The sequence below is a fragment of the Salvelinus sp. IW2-2015 genome, linkage group LG6.2 (assembly GCF_002910315.2).
Source record: "Salvelinus sp. IW2-2015 linkage group LG6.2, ASM291031v2, whole genome shotgun sequence".
NCBI classification, from domain to species: domain Eukaryota; kingdom Metazoa; phylum Chordata; class Actinopteri; order Salmoniformes; family Salmonidae; genus Salvelinus; species Salvelinus sp. IW2-2015.
In genome coordinates, this window is record NC_036846.1 from 10,655,099 (window position 1) to 10,681,022 (window position 25,924).

General features: G+C 44.4%; 1 protein-coding gene across 1 annotated transcript in view; it reads right to left on the reverse strand.

Moving 5' to 3' along the window:
- Positions 1–14,044: 14,044 nt before the first annotated feature.
- The window catches only part of LOC111965822 (leucine-rich repeat and immunoglobulin-like domain-containing nogo receptor-interacting protein 2), a 330,141-nt gene continuing 318,261 nt past the window's right edge, over positions 14,045–25,924 (reverse strand). Inside the window, exon 5 of the mRNA XM_023990155.2 lies at positions 14,045–17,781. Coding sequence (XP_023845923.1) covers positions 15,925–17,769 — 1,845 coding nt within the window. The 5' untranslated portion in view covers positions 17,770–17,781 and the 3' untranslated portion in view covers positions 14,045–15,924. The remainder of the gene's footprint in view (positions 17,782–25,924) is intronic.

The following is a 25,924-nucleotide window of genomic DNA, read 5'->3' on the forward strand; positions in this document are numbered from 1 at the left end:
CCCAGAGGGAGATTCAGTGGGACGACTGATGGAACACCAAGTGGGACGACTGATGGGACACGAAGTGGGACACTGGATGGGACTAGCAAGTGGGACGACTGATGGGACCACAAGTGGGACGACTGATGGGACTAGCAAGTGGGACGACTGATGGGAGACCAAGTGGGACGACTGATGGGACTAGCAAGTGGGACGACTGATGGAACCACAAGTGGGCGACTGATGGGACCACCAGTGGGTCTACTGATGGGACCAGCAAGTGGCGACTGATGGGACACCAAGTGGGACGACTGATGGACACCAGTGGGACGATGATGGGACACCAAGTGGGACTACTGATGGGACCACCAAGTGGGACGACTGATGGGACTAGCAAGTGGGACGACTGATGGGATCACCAAGTGGGACGACTGATGGGACACCAGTGGGACTACTGATGGGGCTAGCCAAGTGGGACGACTGATGGACTCAGCAAGTGGGACGACTGATGGGACCACCAAGTGGGACGACTGATGGGACTAGCAAGTGGGACGACTGATGGGACACCAAGTGGTAGCGACTGATGGGACCACAAGTGGGACTACTGATGGACTCGCAAGTGGGACGACTGATGGGACACCAAGTGGGACTACTGATGGGACTAGCAAGTGGACGACTGATGGGAACACAAGTGGGACGACTGATGGGACTAGCAAGTGGGACGACTGATGGACCACCAAGTTGGGGGACATAGTGGACTACTGATGGGACTAGCAAGTGGGACGACTGATGGGGACCACCAAGTGGGACGACTGAAGGGACCACCATGTGGAACGATGATGGGACCACCAAGTGAGACGACTGATGGGACTATTGTTGGAACTACTGACGGGTCTAAACAAGTGGGACTAAACAAGTGGGACTACAAGTGGGACTACCAAGTGGGATACTACATGGGACTACCAAGTGGGACTACCAAGTGGGACTACTAAATGGGACTACCAGTGGGACTACCAAGTGGGACTACCAAGTGGGACTACTAAATGGGACTACCAAGTGGGACTACCAAGTGGGACTACTAAATAGGACTACATTTACATTTCATTTAGTCATTTAGCAGACGCTCTTATCCAGAGCGACTTACAAATTGGTGCATTCACCTTATGACATCCAGTGGAAAGGCCACTTTACAAATAGTGCATCTAAATCTTTTAGGGGGGGTGGTGAAAAGGATTACTTTATCCTATCCTAGGTATTCCTTAAAGAGGTGGGGTTTCAGGTGTCTCCGGAAGGTGGTGATTGACTCCGCTGTCCTGGCGTCGTGAGGGAGTTTTTGTTCCACCATTGGGGGCCAGAGAGCGAACAGTTTTGACTGGGCTGAGCGGGAACTGTACTTCCTCAGTGGTAGGGAGGCGAGCAGGCAGAGGTGGATGAACGCAGTGCCTTGTTTGGGTGTAGGGCTGATCAGAGCCTGGAGGTACTGAGGTGCCGTTCCCTCACAGCTCGTAGGCAAGCACCATGGTCTTGTAGGCGGATGCGAGCTTCAACTGGAAGCCAGTGGAGGAGCGGAGAGCGGGGGTGACGTGAGAGAACTTGGGAAGGTTGAACACCAGACGGGCTGCGGCGTTTGGATGAGTTGTAGGGGTTTAATGGCACAGGCAGGGAGCCCAGCCAACAGCGAGTTGCAGTAATCCAGACGGGAGATGACAAGTGCCTGGATTAGAGCTGCGCGTTTCTGTGTGAGGCAGGGTCGTACTCTGCGGATGTTGTAGAGCATGAACCTACAGGCGGGCACCGCCTTGATGTTAGTTGAGAGACGACAGGGTGTTGTCCAGGATCACGCCAAGGTTCTTAGCGCTCTGGAGGAGGACAATCGGAGTTGTCAACCGTGATGGCGAGATCATGGAACGGGCAGTCCTTCCCCGGGAGGAAGAGCAGCTCGTCTTGCCGAGGTTCAGCTTGAGGTGGTGATCCGTCATCCACACTGATATGTCTGCCAGACATGCAGAGATGCGATTCGCCACCTGGTCATCAGAAGGGGGAAAGGAGAAGATTAGTTGTGTGTCGTCTGCATAGCAATGATAGGAGAGACCATGTGAGGTTATGACAGAGCCAAGTGACTTGGTGTATAGCGAGATAGGAGAGGGCTAGAACAGAGCCCTGGGGCACCAGTGGTGAGAGCACGTGGTGAGGAGACAGATTTCGCCACGCCACCTGGTAGGAGTGACCTGTAGGTAGGACGCAATCCAAGCGTGGGCCGGCCGGAGATGCCCAACTCGGAGAGGGTGGAGAGGAGGATCTGATGGTTACAGTATCGAAGGCAGCCGATAGGTCTAGAAGGATGAGAGCAGAGGAGAGAGGTTAGCTTTAGCAGTGCGGAGCGCCTCGTGATACAGAGAAGAGCAGTCTCAGTTGAATGACTAGTCTTGAAACCTGACTGATTTGGATCAAGAAGGTCATTCTGAGAGAGATAGCGGGAGAGCTGGCCAAGGACGGCACGTTCAAGAGTTTTGGAGAGAAAAGAAAGAAGGGATACTGGTCTGTAGTTGTTGACATCGGAGGTCGAGTGTAGGTTTTTTCGAAGGGGTGCAACTCTCGCTTCCTTGAAGACGGAGGGACGTAGCCAGCGGTCAGGGATTGAGTTGATGAGCGAGGTGAGGTAAGGGAGAAGGTCTCCGGAAATGGTCTGGAGAAGAGAGGAGGGGATAGGGTCAAGCGGGCAGGTTGTTGGGCGGCCGGCCGTCACAAGACGCGAGATTTCATCTGGAGAGAGAGGGAGAAAGAGGTCAGAGCACAGGGTAGGGCAGTGTGAGCAGAACCAGCGGTGTCGTTTGACTTAGCAAACGAGGATCGGATGTCGTCGACCTTCTTTTAAAATGGTTGACGAAGTCATCTGCAGAGAGGGAGGAGGGGGGGGGAGGGGAGGAGGATTCAGGAGGGAGGAGAAGGTGGCAAAGAGCTTCCTGGGGTTAGAGGCAGATGCTTGGAATTTAGAGTGGTAGAAAGTGGCTTTAGCAGCAGAGACAGAAGAGGAAATGTAGAGAGGAGGGAGTGAAAGGATGCCAGGTCCGCAGGAGGCGAGTTTTCCTCCATTTCCGCTCGGCTGCCCGGAGCCCTGTTCTGTGAGCTCGCAATGAGTCGTCGAGCCACGGAGCGGGAGGGGAGGACCGAGCCGGCTGGAGGATAGGGGACATAGAGAGTCAAAGGATGCAGAAAGGGAGGAGAGGAGGGTTGAGGAGGCAGAATCAGGAGATAGGTTGGAGAAGGTTTGAGCAGAGGAAGAGATGATAGGATGAAGAGGAGAGGTAGCGGGGGAGAGAGAGCGAAGGTTGGGACGGCGCGATACCATCCGAGTAGGGGCAGTGTGGGAAGTGTTGGATGAGAGCGGAGGGAAAAGGATACAAGGTAGTGGTCGGAGACTTGGAGGGGAGTTGCAATGAGGTTGTGGAAGAACAGCATCTAGTAAAGATGAGGTCGAGCGTATTGCTGCCTTGTGAGTAGGGGGGGAAGGTGAGAGGGTGAGGTCAAAAGAGGAGAGGAGTGGAAAGAAGGAGGCAGAGAGGAATGAGTCAAAGGTAGACGTGGGGAGGTTAAAGTCGCCCAGAACTGTGAGAGGTGAGCCGTCCTCAGGAAAGGAGCTATCAAGGCATCGAGCTCATTGATGAAACTCTCCGAGGGAACCTGGAGGGCGATAAATGATAAGGATGTTAAGCTTGAAAGGGCTGGTAACTGTGACAGCATGGAATTCAAAGGAGGCGATAGACAGATGGGTAAGGGGAGAAAGAGAGAATGACCATTGGGAGAGATGAGGATCCCGGTGCCACCACCCGCTGACCAGAGCTCTCGGGGTGTGCGAGAACACGTGGGCGGACGAAGAGAGAGCAGTAGGAGTAGCAGTGTTATCTGTGGTGATCCATGTTTTCCGTCAGTGCCAGGAAGTCGAGGACTGAGGGAGGCATAGGCTGAGATGAATCTGCCTTGTTGGCCGCAGATCGGCAGTTCCAGAGGCTACCGGAGACCTGGAACTCCACGTGGGTCGTGCGCGCTGGGACCACCAGATTAGGGTGGCCGATGCCAGGGTGTGGAGCGTTTGTATGTTCTGTGCAGAGAGGAGAGAACAGGGATGACAGACACATAGTTGACAGGCTACAGAAGAGACTACGCTAATGCAAAGGAGATTGGAGTGGCAAGTGACTACGCGTCTCGAATGTTCAGAAAGTTAAGCTTACGTAGCAAGAATCTTATTGACTAAAATGATTAAGATGATACAGTACTGCTGAAGTAGGCTAGCTGGCAGTGGCTGCGTTGTTGACTTTGTAGGCTAGCTGGCAGTTGTTGACTTTGTAGGCTAGCTGGCAGTGGCTGCGTTGTTGACACTACACTAATCAAGTCGTTCCGTTGAGTGTAATAGTATTACAGTGCTGCTATTCGGGGGTAGCTGGCTAGCTAGCAGTGTTGATTACGTTACGTTGCGTTAAAAGAACGACAATAGCTGGCTAGCTAACCTAGAAAATCGCTCTAGACTACACAATTATCTTTGATACAAAGACGGTTATGTAGCTAGTATGTAGCTAGCTACGATCAAACAAATCAAACCGTTGTACTGTAATGAAATGAAATGGAATGTGATACTACCTGTGGAGCGAAGCGGAATGCGACCGGGTTGTTGAGTGCGGAAGTTCTATTCGGTAGACGTTGGCTAGCTAGCAGTGTCTCCTACGTTAAGGACGACAGATAGCTGGCTAGCTAACCTCGGTAAATTAAGATAATCACTCTAAAACTACACACTCTAAACTACACACAATTATCTTGGATACGAAGACAGCAAAGACAACTATGTAGCTAGCTAACACTACACTAATCAAGTCGTTCAGTTGGGTGTAATAGTTGTACAGTGTGCTATTCGGTAGACGGTGGACGTTGGACTACCAAGTGGGACTACATGGACTACCAAGTGGGACTACTAAATGGGCTACATGGGATACCAAGTGGACTACTAAATGGGACTACCAAGTGGGACTACTAAATGGGACTACTAAATGGGACTACCAAGTGGACTACCATAGTGGGACTACTAAATGGGACTACCAAGTGTACCAAGTGGGACTACTAAATGGGACTACCAAGTGGGACTACCAAGTGGGACTACTAAATGGGACTACCAAGTGGGACTACTAAATAGGACTACCAAGTGGGACTACCAAGTGGGACTATCAAGTGGGACTACTAAATGGGACTACCAAGGGAGGTTCTCTTCTTTTTATTTTCTGCTCTCTTTTTGTGTGATGGAAGGAGCTATTAAAAGACACAAGTCAAACTTGCCCAGTGGTGTGGCTTTCATCTTCTGATGGTGTTTATCCCTCTTGCTGTAGGGACCTGGGACACAGGTGCCTCTAGACAATCACAGTCCCCTGAGGAGAGATGACCATCACYGGCACCATAATATGATTCTCTGGAGCATCCAGACGTTGTACTAACGGCACCTGATGGAATTATAATATATTTCCCCCACCCCTTGTTGCATATATAATATATGAGTAGAGAGTCTATGCAGTAATGAATGAAGTGCGATTGTACTGTATGTTGTTACCTAAGCCTAAAAGGACTCTCACTCAAGGGTCTAGGTTAATATCAACAATTGAAAACAAATCTGTACAGTGAATATTTTTCCCCCCAGAGAGGAAGATGTAAATGTTTAGGACATTCTCTAGTGTACTCTATATTATGAACCTGCCTAGAGTATGGTATTTAAACCCCATATTTTTGCCATTAAACAGTCTCCATATATACTTCCATWRATTTTTTCAACTTGCACCGGGGGACCTTCAGACAAGTCTTGTGAGGCCTGTGGGCGCCCTAGAGCAAAATAACTGACATGTTTATACTAGTTTATAGGCCAAACCGTTCAGATGCTACAGGCGATTTTGTGAGAAGACCGATTTTCAGGACATCTCATGGTCTGAAAAACATTGCTCTCACTCTGTCACCTTTCACCCGCAGATGCGAAAGTGCGATATCGGCAGAGGCTGTGGATTGAGATGTATCCAATGCAAAAATATATCTGTATATTTGTAAACTGACAGATTTTTATGGGGATGTTTGTATTATGCTAATTATATGTCGAACTTATGGGGTCATTAATGTGCCTGCTTCAAGCGGGCATTTTGCTTTCTCTACAAAAGGCTACAAAGAAACGATCAATTTCCATTTACAGCCAATTGGTGCTTGGAATATAGCCAGCTGATCTCTACTCACACAACAAACGCCACACCAAACAACACATATAAACACAAGAGCCTTTATCTAAGGCAGATATACTTGTTCCAGGCATTTCATTGTGAGACCCACATTTAGCCAGAGAGTTTTTTGTGATATAGTATCTTCGTTAGCTGGAATGCGCAGCCATTGTGTACTGTGTCCATTAACTCTAGTCCATGGGTCCATACATCACTAAACAGATATGCATTCTATTTACGCTGTCTCTTTTCTGTATTCATTATATTGTTTTCGGTAAAGGGCAAACACGTAATTACAGAGTTGTGCAGCACACTAACAAATAAATATTGACTGTTGGCTCAGAGTGTGAATATCATTGAGATATGATTTACCATTTCCTGCATGATTGTACAATGAGTCAGGGAAAGAGTACTATATTTCCTTGCTGGCAATGTACTTTGCTTTTGTGTGCACATACAAAGGCTGTGTAAAGGCTTTCCTTGACTTTGTATTGGCAACAAGATTACTTGAAACATATTAACTGTAAATGTACACTACCGTTCAAAAGTTTGGGGTCACTTAGAAATGTCCTTGTTTTTTAAAGAAAAGCWAATTTTTTGTCCATTAAAATAACATCAAATTGATCAGAAATATAGTGTAGACATTGTTAATGTTGTAAATGACTATTGTAGCTGGAAACGGCAGAATTGTCATGGAATACCTACATAGGTGTACAGAGGTCCATTATCAGCAACCATCACTCCTGTGTCCCAATGGCACGTTGTGTTAGCTAATCCAAGTTTATATTTTAAAAGGCTAATTGATCATTAGAAAACCCTTTTGCAATTATGTTAGCACAGCTGAAAACTGTTGTCCTGATTAAAGAAGCAATAAAAGTGGACTTCTTTAGACTAGTTGAGTATCTGGAGCATCAGCATTTGTGGGTTCGATTACAGGCTCAAAATAGCCAGAAACAAATAACTTTCTTCTGAAACTCATCAGTCTATTCTTGTTCTGAGAAATGAAGGCTATTCCATGCGAGAAATTGAAGATCTCGTACAATTCTGTGTATTACTCCCTTCACAGAACAGTGCAAACGGTCTCTAACCAGAATAGAAAGAGGAGTGGGAGGCCCCGGTGCACAACTGAGCAAGAGGACAAGTACATTAGAGTAGTTTAAGATACAGTCTCCTCACAAGTCCTCAAATGGCAGCTTCATTAAATAGTACTCGCAAAACACCAGTCCCAACGTCAACAGTGAAGAGGCGACTCCGGGATGCTGGCCTTCTAGGCAGAGTTCCTCTGTCCAGTGTCTGTGTCCTATTTAATGAAGCTGCCGGTTGGAGACTTGTGAGGCTAACACAACATATCATTGGAACACAGGAGTGATGTTTGCTGATAATGGGCCTCTGTACGCCTATGTAGATATTCCATTAAGAATTCCAGCTACAATAGTCATTTACAATATTAACAATGTGTACACTGTATTTCTGATCAGTTTTATGTTATTTTAATGGACGAAAAATTTGCTTTTCTTTCAAAAACAAGGACATTTCTAAGTGACCCCAAACTTTTGAATGGTAGTGGATGTATTTGAAAGGTGGGCACAAACAATACACAAACATACCAATGGTGCAAGCCCTTCTGTGAGATCGCTCTGCATTTTACACGATGTACAAGAGCAAATACTATGATCTGCAGGGGGTGTGTGTGTGTGTGTGTGTAGAGTGTACATACAGTACCATTCAAACGTTTTGACACACCTACTCATTCAAGGGTCTTTCTTTATTTTTTACTATTTTCTATATTGTAGAATAATAGTGAAGACATTAAAACTATGAAATAACACATGGCATCATGTAGTAACCAAAAAAGTGTTAAACAAGTCAAAATATATTTTATATTTGAGATCCTTCAAAGTAGCCACACTTCGCCTTGATGACAGCTTTGCAGACTCTTGGCATTCTCTCAACCAGCATCACCTGGAATACTATTTCAACAGTCTTGAAGGAGTTCGAACATATGATGAGCACGTGTTGAYTGCTTTTCCTTCACTCTGCGGTCCAACTCAAACCAAACCATCTCAATTCCGTTGAGGTCGGGTGATTGTGGAGGCCAGGTCATCTGAAGCAGCACTCCACCACTCTCCTTCTTGGTCAAATAGTCCTTAAACAGCCTGGAGGTGTGTTGTTTCATTGTCCTGTTGAAAAACATATGATAGTCCCGCTAAGTTGGGTGGCAGGTAGCCTAGTGGTTAGAGCRTTGGGCCAGTAACCAAAAGTTTGCGAGATCGAATCCCTGAGCTGACAAGGTAAAAATCTGTCGTTCTGCCCCTGAACAAAGCAGTTAACCCACTGTTCCTAGGCCGTCATTGTAAATAAGAATTTGTTCTTAACTGACTTGCCGTGTTAAATAAAGGTTAAAGGTGCAAACCAGATGGCATGGTGTATCGCTGCAGAATGCTGTGGTAGCCATGCTGGTTAAKTATACCTTGAATTCTAAATAAATCACAGACAGTGTCACCAGCAAAGCTCCATCACACCTCCTCCTCCATGCTTCATGGTGGGAACCACACATACAGAGACCATCTGTTCACCTACTCTGTGTCTCACAAAGACATGGCTGTTGGAACCAAACATCTAAAATTTGGACTTATCAGACCAAAGGACAGATTTCCACCGGTCTAATGTCCATTGCTAATGTCTTGGCCTAGAAAGTCTCTTCTTATTATTGGTGTCCTTTAGTAGAGGTTTCTTTGCAGCAATTCGACCATGAAGGTCTGATTTACGCAGTCTCTTCTGAACAGTTAATGTTGAGATGTGTCTTACTTGAACTCTGTGAAGCATTTATTTGGGCTGCAGTCTGAGGTGCAGTTAACTCTAATAAACTTATCCTCTGCAGCAGAGGTAACTCTGGGTCTTCCTTTCCTGTGGCGGCCCTCATAAGAGCCAGTTTCATCATAGCGCTTGATAGTTTTTGCAACCTTACTTGAAGAAACGTTCAAAGTTCTTGACATTTTCCGAATTGACTGACCTTCATGTCTTAAAGTAATGATGGACTGTCGTTTCTCTATGCTTATTTGAGATGTTCTTGCCATAATACGGAAATGTTCTTTTACCAAACAGGGCTATCTTCTGTATACCACCCCTACCTTTTCACAGCAGAACTGATTGGCTCAAACGTATTAAAAAGGAAAGAAATTCCAGAAATTAACTTAACAAGGCACACCTGTTAATTGAAATGCATTCCAGGTGACTAACTCATGAGGCTGGTTGAGAGAATGCCAAGAGGTTGCAAAGCTGTCATCAAGGCAAAGGGTGCCTACTTTGAAGAATCTTAAATATAAAATATATTTTGATTTGTTTTAAACTTTTTTGGATAGTACACATGTGTTATTTAATAGTTTTGATGTCTTCACAATTATTCTACAATAGTAAAAATAAAGAAAAACCCTTGAATGAGTCCAAACCTTTGACTGGTACTGTACATACAGTGCCTTGCAAAAGTATTCATAGCCCTTGGATTTGTTCACATTTTACTGTGTTACAAAGTCGTGATTAAAATTGATTTTATTGTCGTTTTTTTATCAACCTACAAAAACTACTCTGGAATGTCAAAGTGGAAGAAATATTATATATATATTTTTTAAGATGACTAAAACATGATAACTAAAATATTAACATTGCATACGTATTCAGACCCTTTGTTTAGCCTAAATTAAAGTTCAAGAGTCAAATGTGGCTAATCAAATCACATAATAAGTTATATGGACTCACTCTGTGTGAAATAAAAGGGGTTGACATGATTATTGAATGACTAATCCTTCCTCTGTCCCCTATACATACAACAACTTTAAGGTCCCTCAGTCAAGTATTGAATTTCAAGCACAGATTCAACTACAAAGATCAGGGAGCTTTTCAAAAGCCTCATATAGAAGGGCAGTGATTGGTAGTTGGGTAACAATAACAAATCAGACATTGAATATCTCTTTAAGCATGGTCAAGCTAATAATTATGCTGTGGATTATGTATTAAACCACCCAGACACATCAAAGATGGAGTTTTCTTTCTGAACTGAGCTGCAGGATAGAAAGGAAACTGCTTAGGGATGTTACCATGAGGCCATTGGTGATTTTAAAACAGCTACAGAGTTCAATGGCTGTGATGGGAGAAAACTGAGGATGAAACAACAACATTGCAGTGATTCCACCAGTGACCTAAATGACAGAGTGAAAAGAATATACTGAAAAAATATTCCAAAACATGCTAATGTATAATAACAAGCCACTAAAGTAATACTGTAAAAAAACAGCAAATGAATGAACTTTTTGGCCTAAATGCAAAGCCCTGTTTGGTGCAAATCCAACACATCACTGAGTAACTGCTTACTTATTTTCAAGCGTGGTGGTGGCTGCATCATGGTATGGGTATGCTTGACATCAGCAAATACGGGGGAGTTTTTCAGAATGAAAGGAAACGCGATGGAGATAAGCACAGGCAAAATCCTAGAGGAAAACCTGCTTCACTGCTTTACACCAGAGACTGGGAAAGGAATTTACCTTTCAGCAGGATAATAACCTATAACACAAGGCCAACTCTACGCTGGAGTTGCTTACCAAGAAGACAGTGAATGTTCCTGAGTGGCCAAGTTACAGTTTTGACATAAATCTTCTTGAGAATCTATGGCAGGACTTGAAAATTACTGTCTTGCCATGATCCCCAACATATTGACAGAGCTTGAATAATTATTTAAAGATTAAACACACACACAATTTTACTCTACACATTTCCCACCAGTACAGCTGCTAGTGGGTCGAAGGGTGGAAGAGCAGTGGGACCACAAGGGAGCTCATTTGGCAGGGAAGCACACCATGAGGGAATGTATGAAAGCTCACCTAATGAAAGCACACAGCACGCAACCTGCCCCGCTTACATCTGCCCAGACTGCGGTAACTGCCAGCCTCACTCTAGGACTATTTGATGTTAATGTTGGGCATCCCATCCCCCTCCCTTCCCTGCCACATCTTTACATTCCTTCCCCTTACACAGCGAAGACCGTTCACATATYATGCAATCTGTTGTGACCACAGGGTGATATCAAATCAATCCGTATTGGTCACATGCGCCGTATACAACAGGAGTAGACTTACAGTGAAATGCTTACTTATGAGCCCATTCCCAACAGCGCAGAGTTAAAAAGTAAGACAAATATTTGCTAAAATAAAAAAATAATAATAACACAATAAAAACAATAATGAGGCTATATACAAGGAGTACCAGTACCGAGTCAATGTGCAGGGGTAAGTTCGTAGCAGCATGTCTCGAGTCCTGCAGAGGCAATGATTATTCTGTTTGTAAGCTCTATAGTACATGGGGAACGTTGAATCATGTCAATGGTAGCTGCTGTGAGATGAAATGTTGCTGAAATTTCATTCTGAATGTGTACGTTTGACTACATCAAGAAAACAAACAGAGACATGTTGCAGGAAATATACATACCTCTTTGCATTTGTGAATAGTGAAAGTTTGAGAGCGTCCCCATAAACGTACTGACTACATTGGGTTAGATTTGTTGATATAAAGGAAAACCTTGAGGTTTAATAGCCCCATTGCCAAATATCTTGTCAAGAGCAATAACAATTAGCGGCTTCATTGACCCTATCCTCCATAACCTTTAACAAAATGATAATGCAGTTGATAAATACATTTTGAAATAGTTCAAAAGATTTTCCCTTCCCTTTCCATTGGGAAAGAGATATTCAAACATCAGAGGTAAAACAAATTAAGAAAAAATGACTTCTTACCACTGGTTACAACGAGACCCTGCTAAAACATGGCATGTGAACAAAGGCACTGTGGTGGTCCGTCTGGTGGGGTGTATTTCTGATACTGCCCCACGAGGGTCATAACAGATGAGTACATCACCTGGATTGGCAGTTCATAACCCCAGCAGGACAGAGTGTCATGGGGGTTAAGGGAGACCCCTGTCGCTCACTGACACATTTCTRCAGGGTGCCATCTGAGCAAAAACATCCTCATACAATCATACGGCCCAGCTTTTAAGTTTCTTTCAGTGACTGGGGAGAGAAGTGAAACGGTGGTCAAAGTGGGGGATCCATTTGTAGTACAGGTTTCATCTAGCACAGCTCTATGTGCCAAACACAGGATGTGGCCATCACTGACCTACAAACTCAACCTCATTTATTTTGTATTTTAGGAAGTGCAAGACCCATTTCACAAGAGACCCATGGGATTGAGGACATCGAAACAAAGGCTGCATTTACACAGGCAGACCAATTCTGATATATTTTTCACTAATTGGTCTTTTGACCATTCAAATCAGCCCTGAAAAAGATCTGATGTGAAAAGATCTGATGCGATTGGTCAAAAGACCAATTAGTGGAAAAAATATCAGAATAGGGCTGCCTGTGTGAACACAGCCCGAAAAGCCCATGAAAGTGGTTATTGTGATTGCATAAACGGTATAAGGTGAATAGAAAGGACATGAGGAAAAAATACATGTAAAAACTACTATATGGGTAGTTGGGAAAACAAATTTACAGCAAAGTCATAAGCAAAGTGATAAGTGCTAAACTTAACTGATACATGATATTCTCTAAATGTTTATTGTACTGTATTAAAATGTTTACCTATGGGGCCTCCCGAGTGGCGCAGCAGTCTAAGGCACTGCATCACAGTGCTAGAGGCATCACTACAGACCCAGAATCGATCCTGGCTGACTCACAACCAGCTGTGATCAGGAGTCCCATAGGGCTGCGCACAATTGGCCCAGCATCGTCCAGGTTTGGGGAGGGTTTGGCCGGGGGGGCTTTACATCGTGCTCTAGCGGCTCCTTGTCGTGCTGGCTTCCGGGTTAAGCGGGCTGGTGTTAAGAAGCTCAGTTTGATCATGTTTCGGAGGACGCATGACTCGACCTTCACCTCCCGAGCCCGTTGTAGAGTTGCAGCGATGAGACAAGCTTCAAATTTGGGAGAAAAATGGGGTAAAATAGTAAAAATCATGACATAAAATTACATTTTCAAGCTAACAACACAGGCAACATTAACTGTAAAGCAAGAGAATAGGATGTAAACATATAAAGACAGAGGAAAAACACTGGCACACATTAAATAGAGAACAACGTAATAAATCAGTCTTGTGAATATAGTGAATTGGGCAGCATTGTATCTTCTGTAGCATTGCAATCTGCTATCTTCTTAACCCAGGATACTCCTCCGGTTTGCAGTCTTCATCTCAGTGATAAATGTAACGCCTCCAGGTGCTCATCTGGACTGTGTCAGAAGGTTAACTGCATTCCTCCAGATTACACCTCTGATAGTGCCTTCCTCCTGGTGCACACTACCTGCAACATCATGCTGTCCAGACTTAGGGACTAGACATTTTGCCCTGTTCCCTCTTCTGATTTGAAAGGTTAGAGGGGGATATCAGACTTTTTTGCATGATAAAAATGTAATATTCAAAGGTTATGGTTTGAGTAAAAGGGAGAATGTGTGCTTAATTGTACATTCTGGAAAGGCAATGCCCCAAACCATTTCATTTTCTCAACCTGTGATCTGTCGTATTTGTGTTTCTGCAGATCTCGTTCCTCGAATGGACTTGTCAACTTCATCTGATGTTGTAGAAATACAAATAACCCTTAGAATTAGCATACATTGTAAGACAGTTTCCTTGGTGCCAGTGATTGATATTTGATATGTTCTATTTTAACAATTGTATTCAACCATATGCTAATGTTACTATGCTGTTTCCAGATGTTCAACAGGCATATTATATACTGATCATGACCCTCTATTGCTTCATTGCAGTAAATATATAGACACACTAAATGGTACAAATAAATATTATTTTATTTCACATACATGATTTTTTTTATTTTACTTTGAACTTTTCACAATCTAAATGATTCAACAACAAAAATGAGGAACTACCACAACAAAGTCCAAATGTTTTACTGGGGAGAAAAGATGACAACTTCACTGTAGTAAGMTGGACACGTATTTTGCCATCAGGCAAAGGTTACAGTCAAAGGAATAAAAAGAGACAAGAAAAGGACAGAAAAGTGGTCCATGTAGGTTCTCTGACCAATATGTCAACTTCTAAATCATCAAATGTGATTATTTCTCCCAGAATAGTGTTATGATACTCACTTTTGTAAAACCCTCAAACCACTTTGATAAATAAAATCTTTTTCCTTTATGGTTGACAATAAACAAAAATATCTTCAATATCCAGGGGTATATTTGGGGAACAGGGATATATTTTCTCCAGTGTGACATTGCAATCCTGTAGAAGCCCTTTCCTATATTCATGGACAATTTCACAAGTGAAGAGTTACCATTTTGCTTGTTAGGTGGGGGAATTGAGATTTTGGCTGACATTGCATCCCACGAGTATTGCTATGAACAGTTTGTTTAAATGAGTATGTACATACCTGTACATAATGAAGCATTAAGTACATATATGCAAAGATTATGGTTGGAGGGAATGCTCTGTTTCATCAATCTGTTCGGTGAGTAAGCATGGTGCAAGACCAAACCAATAAGAGTAATACCTTTCGATACAAATGTGTACTGTACACGGTTCTGTAGTGTCTTTCAACCCAATACTGGACTTGGGCATGTAAATAGAATTTGAAAAGCTTGATTATGACACCTGTTCCTTTCGGGTCCCCTGGGTAGAGATTCAGATCATTTCGGAGGATCCGTTGTGGACAAGCTCACTAGCAACAGCAAGAACATTTGTCACAATGTCCTGGCATTGTATCCAATAAGATGCCATAGTTGGGGATTGCACTCCTGTGTCCTGTTACGGCACTCTGCAGTACTTTTTCCATTCCTAGTAAACCAAAGGGTGATCCTGATACTCTGATTTCWTCATTTTAAAGGACCCAGTGCAGTCAAAAAAGTGATTCTCCAGTTATTTTATTTTATATATATTTCCACACTATGAGGTTGAAATAATACTGTGAAATTGTGAATAGTATGGTAATGCCTTTTTAGTGTAAGAGAAATTTCAGCCTGTTTTGGTGGGATGGAGTTTTGGCCATTCTGGTGACACCACCTGGCGTTAAATTAGTTAATAGACCAATAAGAAAGAGTTACAAACCTCTCTGCCAATAAAAGCTAATTATCAGTTTTCCCCTCTCCACTTAGACCACTCCCAGACAGTCCTGGCAAAATTCTTGCTTGAGAAATTGCAATTTTTGTTTCTTTAATTGAAAACAATCACAGTAAGGTACTTCAATGTTACCTATAAAATGTATGTCAAACAAAAACCATTGACTGCAAAGTTAAACAAACCATAGAACTCTATGCACAAGAACTGCTTTAAACAATTTTCACATTTTTGTTTTTACAAAAATACATTTAATTGAAGAACAGTGCAGATGCAAAGTTTGGCCACAGAATGATGGTTTGTGCTGTTGGTGCATCTGCAATGTTCTTCAAGTGTGTTTGTAAAAATGTCTGTGGAAATTAATAAAACTAGTCCTTGTGCATAGAGTTGTAGGGTTTGTTTAACTTTGCAATCATTGGTTTTTGTTTGGCATACATTTCAAAGTGAAAAATCTGAGCCTCAGTATCACTCTGTTACCATAGAATTGCCCAGTAGCATTCTCCTGAAGTAGTGGGAAATGTTGTTCCATTTGCAATAAAAAGACATAATCCTTAGAGCATTCCCAACATATGGATTCCCAGATTCACAAACCGTGTTAGATCATTTTCATGTTAAAGCGATGAGGTCCAGCTTGTCCCTCTGCCCCTCCATCTACAGAAGTGCCATTAGACTTGGACCGAGGGACATATTCAATATCTATGTTGTTTTTATGCTTTCCCTTGCCCCGGCTCCAAACGAACAGTAGCAGAAAGCAGAACAAGACCACCCCCAGGAATGTGAAACATCCCATTGCTGTCGACACTAAGATAGTCTTTAGGTCCAAGCCGTAGGTCACGTTGCTAGTCCCATTGGTAGTGGCGTTGCTGGGATCTGTGTAGTACTGGGTCCTGTTTGCGTAGAGCGACCCCAGGCTTTTCACTGCTAGGGAGGCCATCAATGAGTCGTTACCCGCCGTGTTGGTTGCCATGCAAAGGTACACGCCCCCGTCCTGCACCTCGGCCACCTTGATCTCCAGCGTCCCATTGTTGTGGACCTTGACTCTACCGTAGCTCTTGTTGGTGAGGAGGCGCCGGCGTGGGGACAGCCACGACACCACCGGCCTGGGGATCCCTTCAGCACTGCAGTGTAGTTTCGCTGACTGGCCCTCGTCCACTGCTATCGTCTGTGTCTTGTTCTCCCGGATTTTTGGCTTGGTGCATGTCACGTAATAGGATAGCAGGGTCTCCTTGAATTCCCTGAAAGGTCTTCCGCGGATACCCTCAGGGGTGCTGCACTCTGGCTGCGAGTCACCAAAGAAGATGGAGTGCCTTTTCTGCAGGATCCACATGAGGCGACAGTCGCACACCAGGGGGTTGTCGTCGATCAAGAGGACCTCCAGAGCCTCAGGGGCTTGGAAGACACCCTTCTCCAGGGTGTCCAAATGGTTGTGGGAAACATTGAGGACTTTGAGCCACCGGAGGCCCTGAAATGCGTACGGTTCAATGGTCGACAACTGGGCCCCAACTAGATGAAGTTCCCTCAGGCGCACCAACTCAAACAGCATTCCCCCCTCGATGTGTCTGATGCGGTTGAAGGACAGGTTGAGGTGTGTTAGGTAGTGCAGGTGCTTTAGGGCCTGGTATGGGAAGGTGGACAGGTTAGTGTTGGTGATGAAAAGCGTGGTCAGGTTGAGGCTGTGTAGCGTGTTGGCAGGCACACTGTCCAGCGAGGTCCAGCTGTCAATCTCCAGGTGGCGCAGCCGGAAAAGCTTCTTGAAGGAGTAGGCTTGCAATGTGCTGATGCTGAGGTATCGGAGGTGAAGTCTGACCAAGTTGTGCAGATGGGACAGGGCCTCAGTGGGCACCACTGTKAGGTTGCATCTCTCCAGGGTTAGTGTCTGTAGGCTCAGCAGTCCACTGAAGGCCCGGTGGGAGATGTACACCAGGTCATTGTCACCCACCTCCAGGAACTTCAGGTTGTGCAAGTCCTGGAACATGTAGTCCAGCAGGATGACAATCTTGTTGTCGCTGACATCCAGCCGTGTGAGGTTGGACAAGCCTGTGAAGACCCCCAGGGGAATAAGCTTGATGCGGTTGCTTTTGAGACTGAGCGAGTGCATACTGTACAGAGGGTTGAAGGCCCCCGGCTCCACATAGCTAATAATGTTCCCACTGAGGTCCAGATCCTCTAGTCCAGGGTAGGGGGCAAAGTCATCTGGGTTGACGGCCTGCAGCTTGTTCTTGCTCAGGTCCAGGATCCTGGTCTCGATGGGGATGCCGTCTGGGATGCTCGGTAGGCGTTTGCGGTGGCACATGACCGACTTGCTCTGGGCTGAGCAGTCACAGCGGGCGGGACATCCCAGGGCAGAACCCACAAAGATGGCCACTAGAGCCAGTCCCAGGAACGGTTGCCAGCATGAGAGGGCTGTGTGCAGCATGACTTTGCTCATACAGTCGACCATTCTGTCACGGCTCTACAAGAAAGAGAGGGAAAACAGACAGAAAGAGCACACAATTAGAGAGCATAAATTGGTAAAAATAAGGAATGTGTAAAAACCTTAATGGGTGTCAATACACATGCGTAAGCAATCTTTTGAAGGAAATTATTTTGGGATTATAAATGGAATCTAAATGGATGACGTCATTTTACTATTGTGGTGAAATTGACTGGCATCTTATCTCAATAAAAATGAAGGTCATATTAGATTCTCTGTCTGCCGAAAAGTCTGCCGTCTTTTGTTGTGTTTTAGCCAAAGCAAACTGACGAAGGGAGAAGAGTGGAGAAGAAAGGAAACTGCCTCTATGATAAGTCTGTGGAGGCTATCTGATAATTATTCTAACCAAGGACTTCAGTGGATATAGAATGATTTCTATATATTAAGTGCAAAATATCTAAGACAAACAAGTCCATAAGCAGCAGCTAAGCAATGGGGCTTCACCTATGTACAGTGCCTTCTGAAACACCCYTTGAATTTTTCCAAATTGTGTYGTGTTACAGCCTGAATTTAAAATTGATTAAATATAGATTTTGTAAAACTGGCCTACACACAATACCCCATAATGCGAATTATGTTTTTAGAAATGTTTACAAATACATTTCAAATGAAAAGCTGAAATGTCTATAACCCCTTTGTCATGGCAAGACTAAATAAGTTCAGGAGTAAAAATGTGCTTAACAAGTAACATAATAATATACATGGACTAATTCTGTGTGAAATAATAGTGTTTAACATGATTTCTTAATGACTACCTCATCTCTGTAATCCCCACATACAGATAATTGTATGTTCCCTTAGTTGAGTAGTGAATTTCAAACACAGATTCAACCACAAAGACCAGGGAGGTTTTCCAATGCCTCGCAAAGAAAGGCACCTATTGGTAGATGGCAAAAAAAAAGTTGAATGTCCCCTTGAGCATGGTGAAGAACACCCATACAGGTGTCCTTCCTAACTCAGTTGCCGGTGAGGAAGGAAATCACTCAGGGATTTCACCATGAGGCCAATGGTGACTTTAAAACAGTTACAGTATAACGGCTTTCCTCCTCTTCAGACGAGGAGTATGAAGGCTCGAACCAATACGCAGCGTGGTAAGTGTCCATAATATTTTAAAATAACTGAACACGACAAAATACAAAAATAACAAAGTGAATGACAACAAAAACCGAAACAGTCCTGAATGGTGAAACAAACACAAAAACAGGAAACAATCACCCACAACCAAAATGGGGAAAACAGGCTACCTAAGTATGATTCTCAATCAGAGACAACGATCGACAGCTGCCTCTGATTGAGAACCATACCAGGCCAAACACAGAAATGGAAAACATAGAAAAACAACATAGAATGCCCACCCCAACTCACGCCCTGACCAAACCAAAATAAAGACATAAAAAAGGAACTATGGTCAGAACGTAACATACAGAGTTTAATGGTTGTGATCCTCAGAAAACTGAGCATGGATCAACAACATGGCAGTTACTCCACAATACTAACCCAATTGACAGACTGAAAAGAAGGAAGCCTGCACAGAATAAAAATATTCCAAAACATGCATCATGTTTGCAAAAAGGCACTAAAGTAAAACTGCAAAACATGTGGCAAAGGAATGAACTTCATGTCCTGAATACAACTCCAATACATCACTCAGTACTACTCTTCCTATTTTCAAGAATGGTGGTGGCTGCATTATGTTATGAATATGCTTGTCATATGCAAGTGAGTTTGTTTTTAGGAGGAAAAGAAAGAGAATAGAGCTAAGCACAGGAAAAATTCTACGGGAAAACCTGTTTCAGTCTACTTTCTAACAGACACTGGGAGACAATTTCACCTTTCAGCAGGACAATAACCCAAAACACCAGGCCAAATATACCCTGGAGTTGCTTACCAAGACGGCACTGAATGTTCCTGAGTGGCCTAGTTACAATTTTGACTTAAATCGCCTTAAAAATCAATGATCAACAACCAACTTGACAGAGCTTGAAGAATTAAAAAAATTATGATGTGCAAATATTGTACAATCCAGGTGTAGAAAGCTCTTAGAGACTTATGCAGAAAAAGACTCACAGCAGTAATCGCTGCCAAATGTGATTCTAACATGTATTGATTCATTTTTAATACATTTGCAAACATTTCCAAAAACATGTTTTCACTATGTGGTATTGTGGGTAGATAGATGGGTGAAAAAAAACATATGTTTATCTTCTTATGGCTGGGGGCAGTATTGAGTAGCTTGGATGAATAAGGTGCCCAGAGTAAACTGCCTGCTACTCAGGCCCAGTTGCTAATATATGCATATTATTGGTAGATTTGGATAGAAAACACTCTGACGTTTCTAAAACTGTTTGAATGATGTCTGTGAGTATAACAGAACTCATATGGCAGGCAAAAACCTGAGAAAAAATCCAACCAGGAAGTGGGAAATCTGAGGTTGGTAGTCTTTCAACTCATCGCCTATCGAATACACAGTGGGATATTGGTCATATTGCACTTCCTAAGGCTTCCACTAGATGTCAAAAGTCTTTAGAACCTTGTTTGATGCTTCTACTGTGAAGGAGGGGGGAATGAGGGCTCTTTGAGTCAGGGCTCTGGCAGAGTGCCATGAGCTGACCATGCGCGTTCATGTGATAGTTAGACATGCATTCCATCGCATTTCTACAGACAAAGGAATTCTCCGGTTGGAACATTATTGAAGATTTATGTTAAAAACATCCTAAAGATTGATTCTATACTTCGTTTGACATGTTTCTACGAACTGTAATATGACTTTTCGTCTGAACTTTCGCATGGACTTGCAAGAGCGTCATGAGTTTGGATTGTGTACTGAACGTGTGAACAAAAAGGAAGTATTTGGACATAAATTATGGACTTTATAGAACAAATCAAACATTTATTGTGGAACTGGGATTCCTGGGAGTGCATTCTGATGAAGATCATCAAAGGTAAGTGAATATTTATAATGCTATTCTGACATCTGTTGACTCAACAACATGGCGGATATCTTTATGGCTTGTTTGGGTTCTGAGCGCCGTACTAAGATTATAGCATGGTGTGCTTTTTCCGTAAAGTTTTTTTGAAATCTGACAGCGGTTGCATTAAGGAGAGGTTTATCAAAAGTTGCATGTATAATACTTGTATCTTTTATCAATGTTTATTATGAGTATTTCTGTAAATTGATGTGGCTCTCTGCAAAATCACCGGATGTTTTGGAGGCAAAACATTACTGACCATAACGCGCCAATGTAAACTGAGATTTTTGGATATATATATGAACTTTATCGAACAAAACATACATGTATTGTGTAACATGAAGTCCTATGAGTGTCATCTGATGAAGATCATCAAAGGTTAGTGATTAATTTTATCTCTATTTCTTCTTTTTGTGACTCCTCTCTTTGGCTGGAAAAATGGCAGTGTTTTTCTGTGAATAGGTGCTGACCTAACATAATGATATGTTGTGCTTTTGTCGTAAAGCCTTTTTGAAATCGGACACTGTGGTGGGATTAACAACAAGTGTATCTTTAAAATGGTGTAAAATACTTGTATGTTTGAGGAATTTTAATTATGAGATTTCTGTTGTTTTGAATTTGGCGCCCTGCACTTTCACTGGCTGTTGTCATATCGATCCCGTTAACGAGATCCCAGCCATAAGAAGTTAATAACCTTTTTCTCAATAGGGGGGCGCCATTTCGACTTTGTAAAAATTCATTCCCAAATTAAACTGCCTCGTACTCAATTCTTGCTCGTACAATATGCATATTATTATTACTATTGGATAGATAACACTCTCTAGTTTCTAAAACCGTATGAATTATATCTGTGAGTAAAAAATAACTCATTTTGCAGCAAACTTCCTGTCAGGAAGTGAGAAATCTGAAATCGGGCACTCTGTTCCAGGGTCAGTTTATTAATTTGCATGTAATCTATGGGTCGACATGCACTGCATAAGCCTTCCCCTAGRTGTCAGTAAGCAGTGAGAATTGGAATGGGGTGTCTAGGTAGATCTGAGGCCGTACAAAAGCTCTTGGAACCGGGTGTGCAGTCTTTTCMACGTTCGTCATGRCGCAAGACAGACCTCAGGATTGCATTCTGAAAAGCTCTCGTTATAGGCGTTAGATATATCCGGCTCTGATTTTATTCGATATAGGTGTTAAAAACATCATAATGTAGTTATTTTAAACCGAGTTATATCAGTTTATATCAGTATATTGCGATTTTCGGTATTTTATTTGTGCTGCGTTACGGTGAGTTGGACACGTCTTCGCCACATGGCTAATGTTTGCTGCTAATTCCAAAGTTGAAGACGACAATCTACAACCGAGCAACGATTATTCTGGACAAAGGACAACTTGCACAAGATTCTGATGKAAGCTCATCAAATAGTAAGAACTATTTATGATGTTAATTCGTATTTCTGTTGAAAAATGTTAAACTATTATTCCGCCATTAATTTCTGTGCGGTCTCGCTTTAACGCACGCTGTATGTCGTAGTAACGTTAATTTAAAAAATCTAACACAGCGGTTGCATTAAGAACTAATGTATCTTTCATTTGCTGTCCAACCTGTATTTTTTTGTCAAGTTTATGATTAGTTATTGATTAGATTAGGTGCCTCTCCCAAGATTTCTCCCGACATTTTGTTTGCAGTTTGGGCTACTATTCTCATTGTATAACCACGATTTGTGCCGCTAAATATGCACATTTTCGAACAAACCATATATGTATTGTGTAATATGATGTTATAGGACTGTCATCTGATGAAGTTTTGAGAAGGTTAGTGAAAAATGTAATATATTTTGCTGGTTTATTCGCTATCGCTAACGTGCATGAATCAATGCTGCTGTGTGGTTGGCTATTGTAGTAAGCTAATATAATGCTATATTGTGTTTTTGCTGTAAAACACTTAAAAAATCTGAAATATTGTCACGATCGTCAACGGGACTGAGAGAGGACCAAGCCGCAGCGCGTGGAAAGTACATCTTCTTTTATTTTAAAGAAGGAAAAAACAAAACAACAACACAGAACAGACGACCGTGAAGCTATACAAAAATCCAGTGCTGACACAAAACACTTCGACATAGACAATTCCCCACAAACAGCTAAAGCCTATGGTTGCCTTAAATTGGCTCCCAATCAGAGACAACAATAACCAGCTGTCTCTAATTGAGACCCAATTCAGGCAACCATAGACTTTCCTAGATACCTACACTCAACCATAGACACAGCTAGACTACTATACTAAACATAAACCAACTACTCTAATAAACCCCCTAAACCTTACAACAACCCTAGACACTACAAAAACACATACATTCCCCATGTCACACCCTGACCTAACTAAAATAATTAAGAAAACAAAGAATACTAAGGCCAGGGCGTGACAAACCCCCCTTAAGGTGCGAACTCCGGGCGCACCAGCACATAGTCTAGGGGAGGGTCTGGGTGGGCGTCCGTCCACGGCGGCGGCTCCGGCACTGGTCGTGGTCCCAACCCCACCATAGTCCTTACCCGCTTACGTAGCCTCCTCCAAATGGCCACCCTCCACATTAACCCCACTGGACTAAGGGGCAGCACCGGACTAAGGGGCAGCACCGGACTAAGGGGCAAGCACCGGACTAAGGGGCAACACCGGACTAAGGGGCAACACCGGACTAAGGGACAGCACCAGGATAGGGGCAGCTCCGGACTGAGGAACGGATCCTGGCTGGACGGCTCTGGCGGATCCTGGCTGTACGGCTCATGGCGGCTGACGGATCTGGCTGCTCATGGCTGGCTGACGGATCTGGCTGCTCATGGCTGGCTGACGGATCTGGCTGCTCATGGCTGGCTGACGGATCTGGCTGCTCATGGCTGGCTGACGGATCTGGCTGCTCATGGCTGGCTGACGGATCTGGCTGCTCATGGCTGGCTGACGGATCTGGCTGCTCATGGCTGGCTGACGGATCTGGCTGCTCATGGCTGGCTGGCGCTCTGGCAGATCCTGTCTGGTTGGCGGCTCTGGCAGATCCTGTCTGGTTGGCGGCTCTGGCAGATCCTGTCTGGTTGCGGCTCTGGCAGATCCTGTTGGTTGGCGGCTCTGGCAGATCCTGTCTGGTTGGCGCTCTGGCAGATCCTGACTGACGAATGGCTCTAGCGGCTCCTGACTGACTAACGGCTCTGACGGCTCGGGACAGACGGGCGGCTCTAATGGCTCGGGGCAGACGGATGGCTCAGACGGGCTGGGGAGACGGATGGCTCAGACGGCGCTGGGGAGACGGATGGCTCAGACGGCGCTGGGGAGACGGATGGCTCAGATGGCGCTGGGGAGACGGATGGCTCTGGCCGGATGAGGCGCACTGTAGGCCTGGTGCGTGGTGCCGGAACTGGAGGCACCGGGCTAAGGACACGCACCTTCAGGCTAGTGCGGGGAGAAGGAACAGGGCATACTGGACCCTGGGACGCACATTAGGCCTAGTGCGTGGTGCCGGAACTGGTTGTACCGGGCTGGGACACGCATCTCAGGGCTAGTGCGGGGAGCAGCAACAGGATGCACAGGACTCTGGAGACGCACAGGAGGCTTAGTGCGTGGTGCCGGAATTGGTGGTACCGGGCTGGAGACACGCACCATAGGACGAGTGCGTGGAGGAGGAACAGGGCTCTGGAGACACACTGGAAGCCTGTTACGTGGTGTAGGCACTGGTGGAACTGGACTGGGGCGGGAGGTGGTGCCGGAATACCGGACCGTGCAGGCGTACTGGTTCCCTTGAACCACGAGCCTGCCCAACCTTACTGGTTGAATGCTCCCCGTCGCCCGACCAGTGCGGGGAGGTGGAATAACCCGCACCGGGCTATGTAGGCGAACCGGGGACACCATGCGTAAGGCTGGTGCCATGTATGCCGTCCCGAGGAGATGCACTGGAGACCAGACGCGTTGAGCCGGCATCATGGCACCTGGCTCAATGCCCAATCTAGCCCTACCAGTGCGGGGAGGTGGAATAACCCGCACCGGGCTATGAACACGTACAGGAGACACCGTGCGCTCTACTGCGTAACACGGTGTTCGCCCGTACTCCCGCTCTCCAGGTTAGCCTGTGAAGTGGGCTCAGGTCTCCTACCTGCCCTTGGCCCACTACCTCTAAGCCCCCCCCCAATAATTTTTTGGGGCTGACTCACAGGCTTCCTACCGCGTCGTCGTGCTGCCTCCATTCGCCGGTATCCCTCCTCACACTGCGCCAGAGAATCCCAGGCTGGCTCCGGCACTCGCCCTGGGTCGATCGCCCACCTGTCGATCTCCTCCCACGTAGTGTAGTCCATATTACGCTCCCATTTCCATTCCTCCTTGCGCTGCTCCTGTTGCCGCTTTTCACGCTGCTTGATCCCGCATAAGTGGTGGGGAATTCTGTCACGATCGTCAACGGGACTGAGAGAGGACCAAGGCGCAGCGCGTGGAAAGTACATCTTTCTTTTATTTTAAAGAAGGAAAAAACAAAACAACAAACAGAACAGACGACCGTGAAGCTATACAAAAATCAGTGCTGACAAAACACTTCGACATAGCAATTCCCACCAAACAGCTAAAGCCTATGGTTGCCTTAAATATGGCTCCCAATCAGAGACAACAATAACCAGCTGTCTCTAATTGAGACCCAATTCAGGCAACCATAGACTTTCCTAGATACCTACACTCAACCATAGACACAGCTAGACTACTATACTAAACATAAACCCAACTACTCTAATAAACCCCCTAAACCTTACAACCACCCTAGACACACTACAAACAACATACATTCCCATGTCACACCCTGACCTAACTAAATAATTAAGAAACAAAGAATACTAAGGCCAGGGCGTGACAAATATTGGCTGGATTCACAAGATGTTTGTCTTTCATTTGCTGTACGCTGTGTATTTTTCTAAAATGTTTTATGATGATTATTTAGGTAATTCACGTTGGTCTCTGTAGTTATTCTAGCTGCTTTGGTGAGATTTTTGTGATGGTGGCTGCAATGTAAAACTATGATTTATACCTGAAATATGCAAATTTTTCGAACAAAACATATGCTATACAATAAATCTGTTATCAGACTGTCATCTGATGAAGTTGTTTCTTGGTTAGTGACTATTTATATCTTTATTTGGTC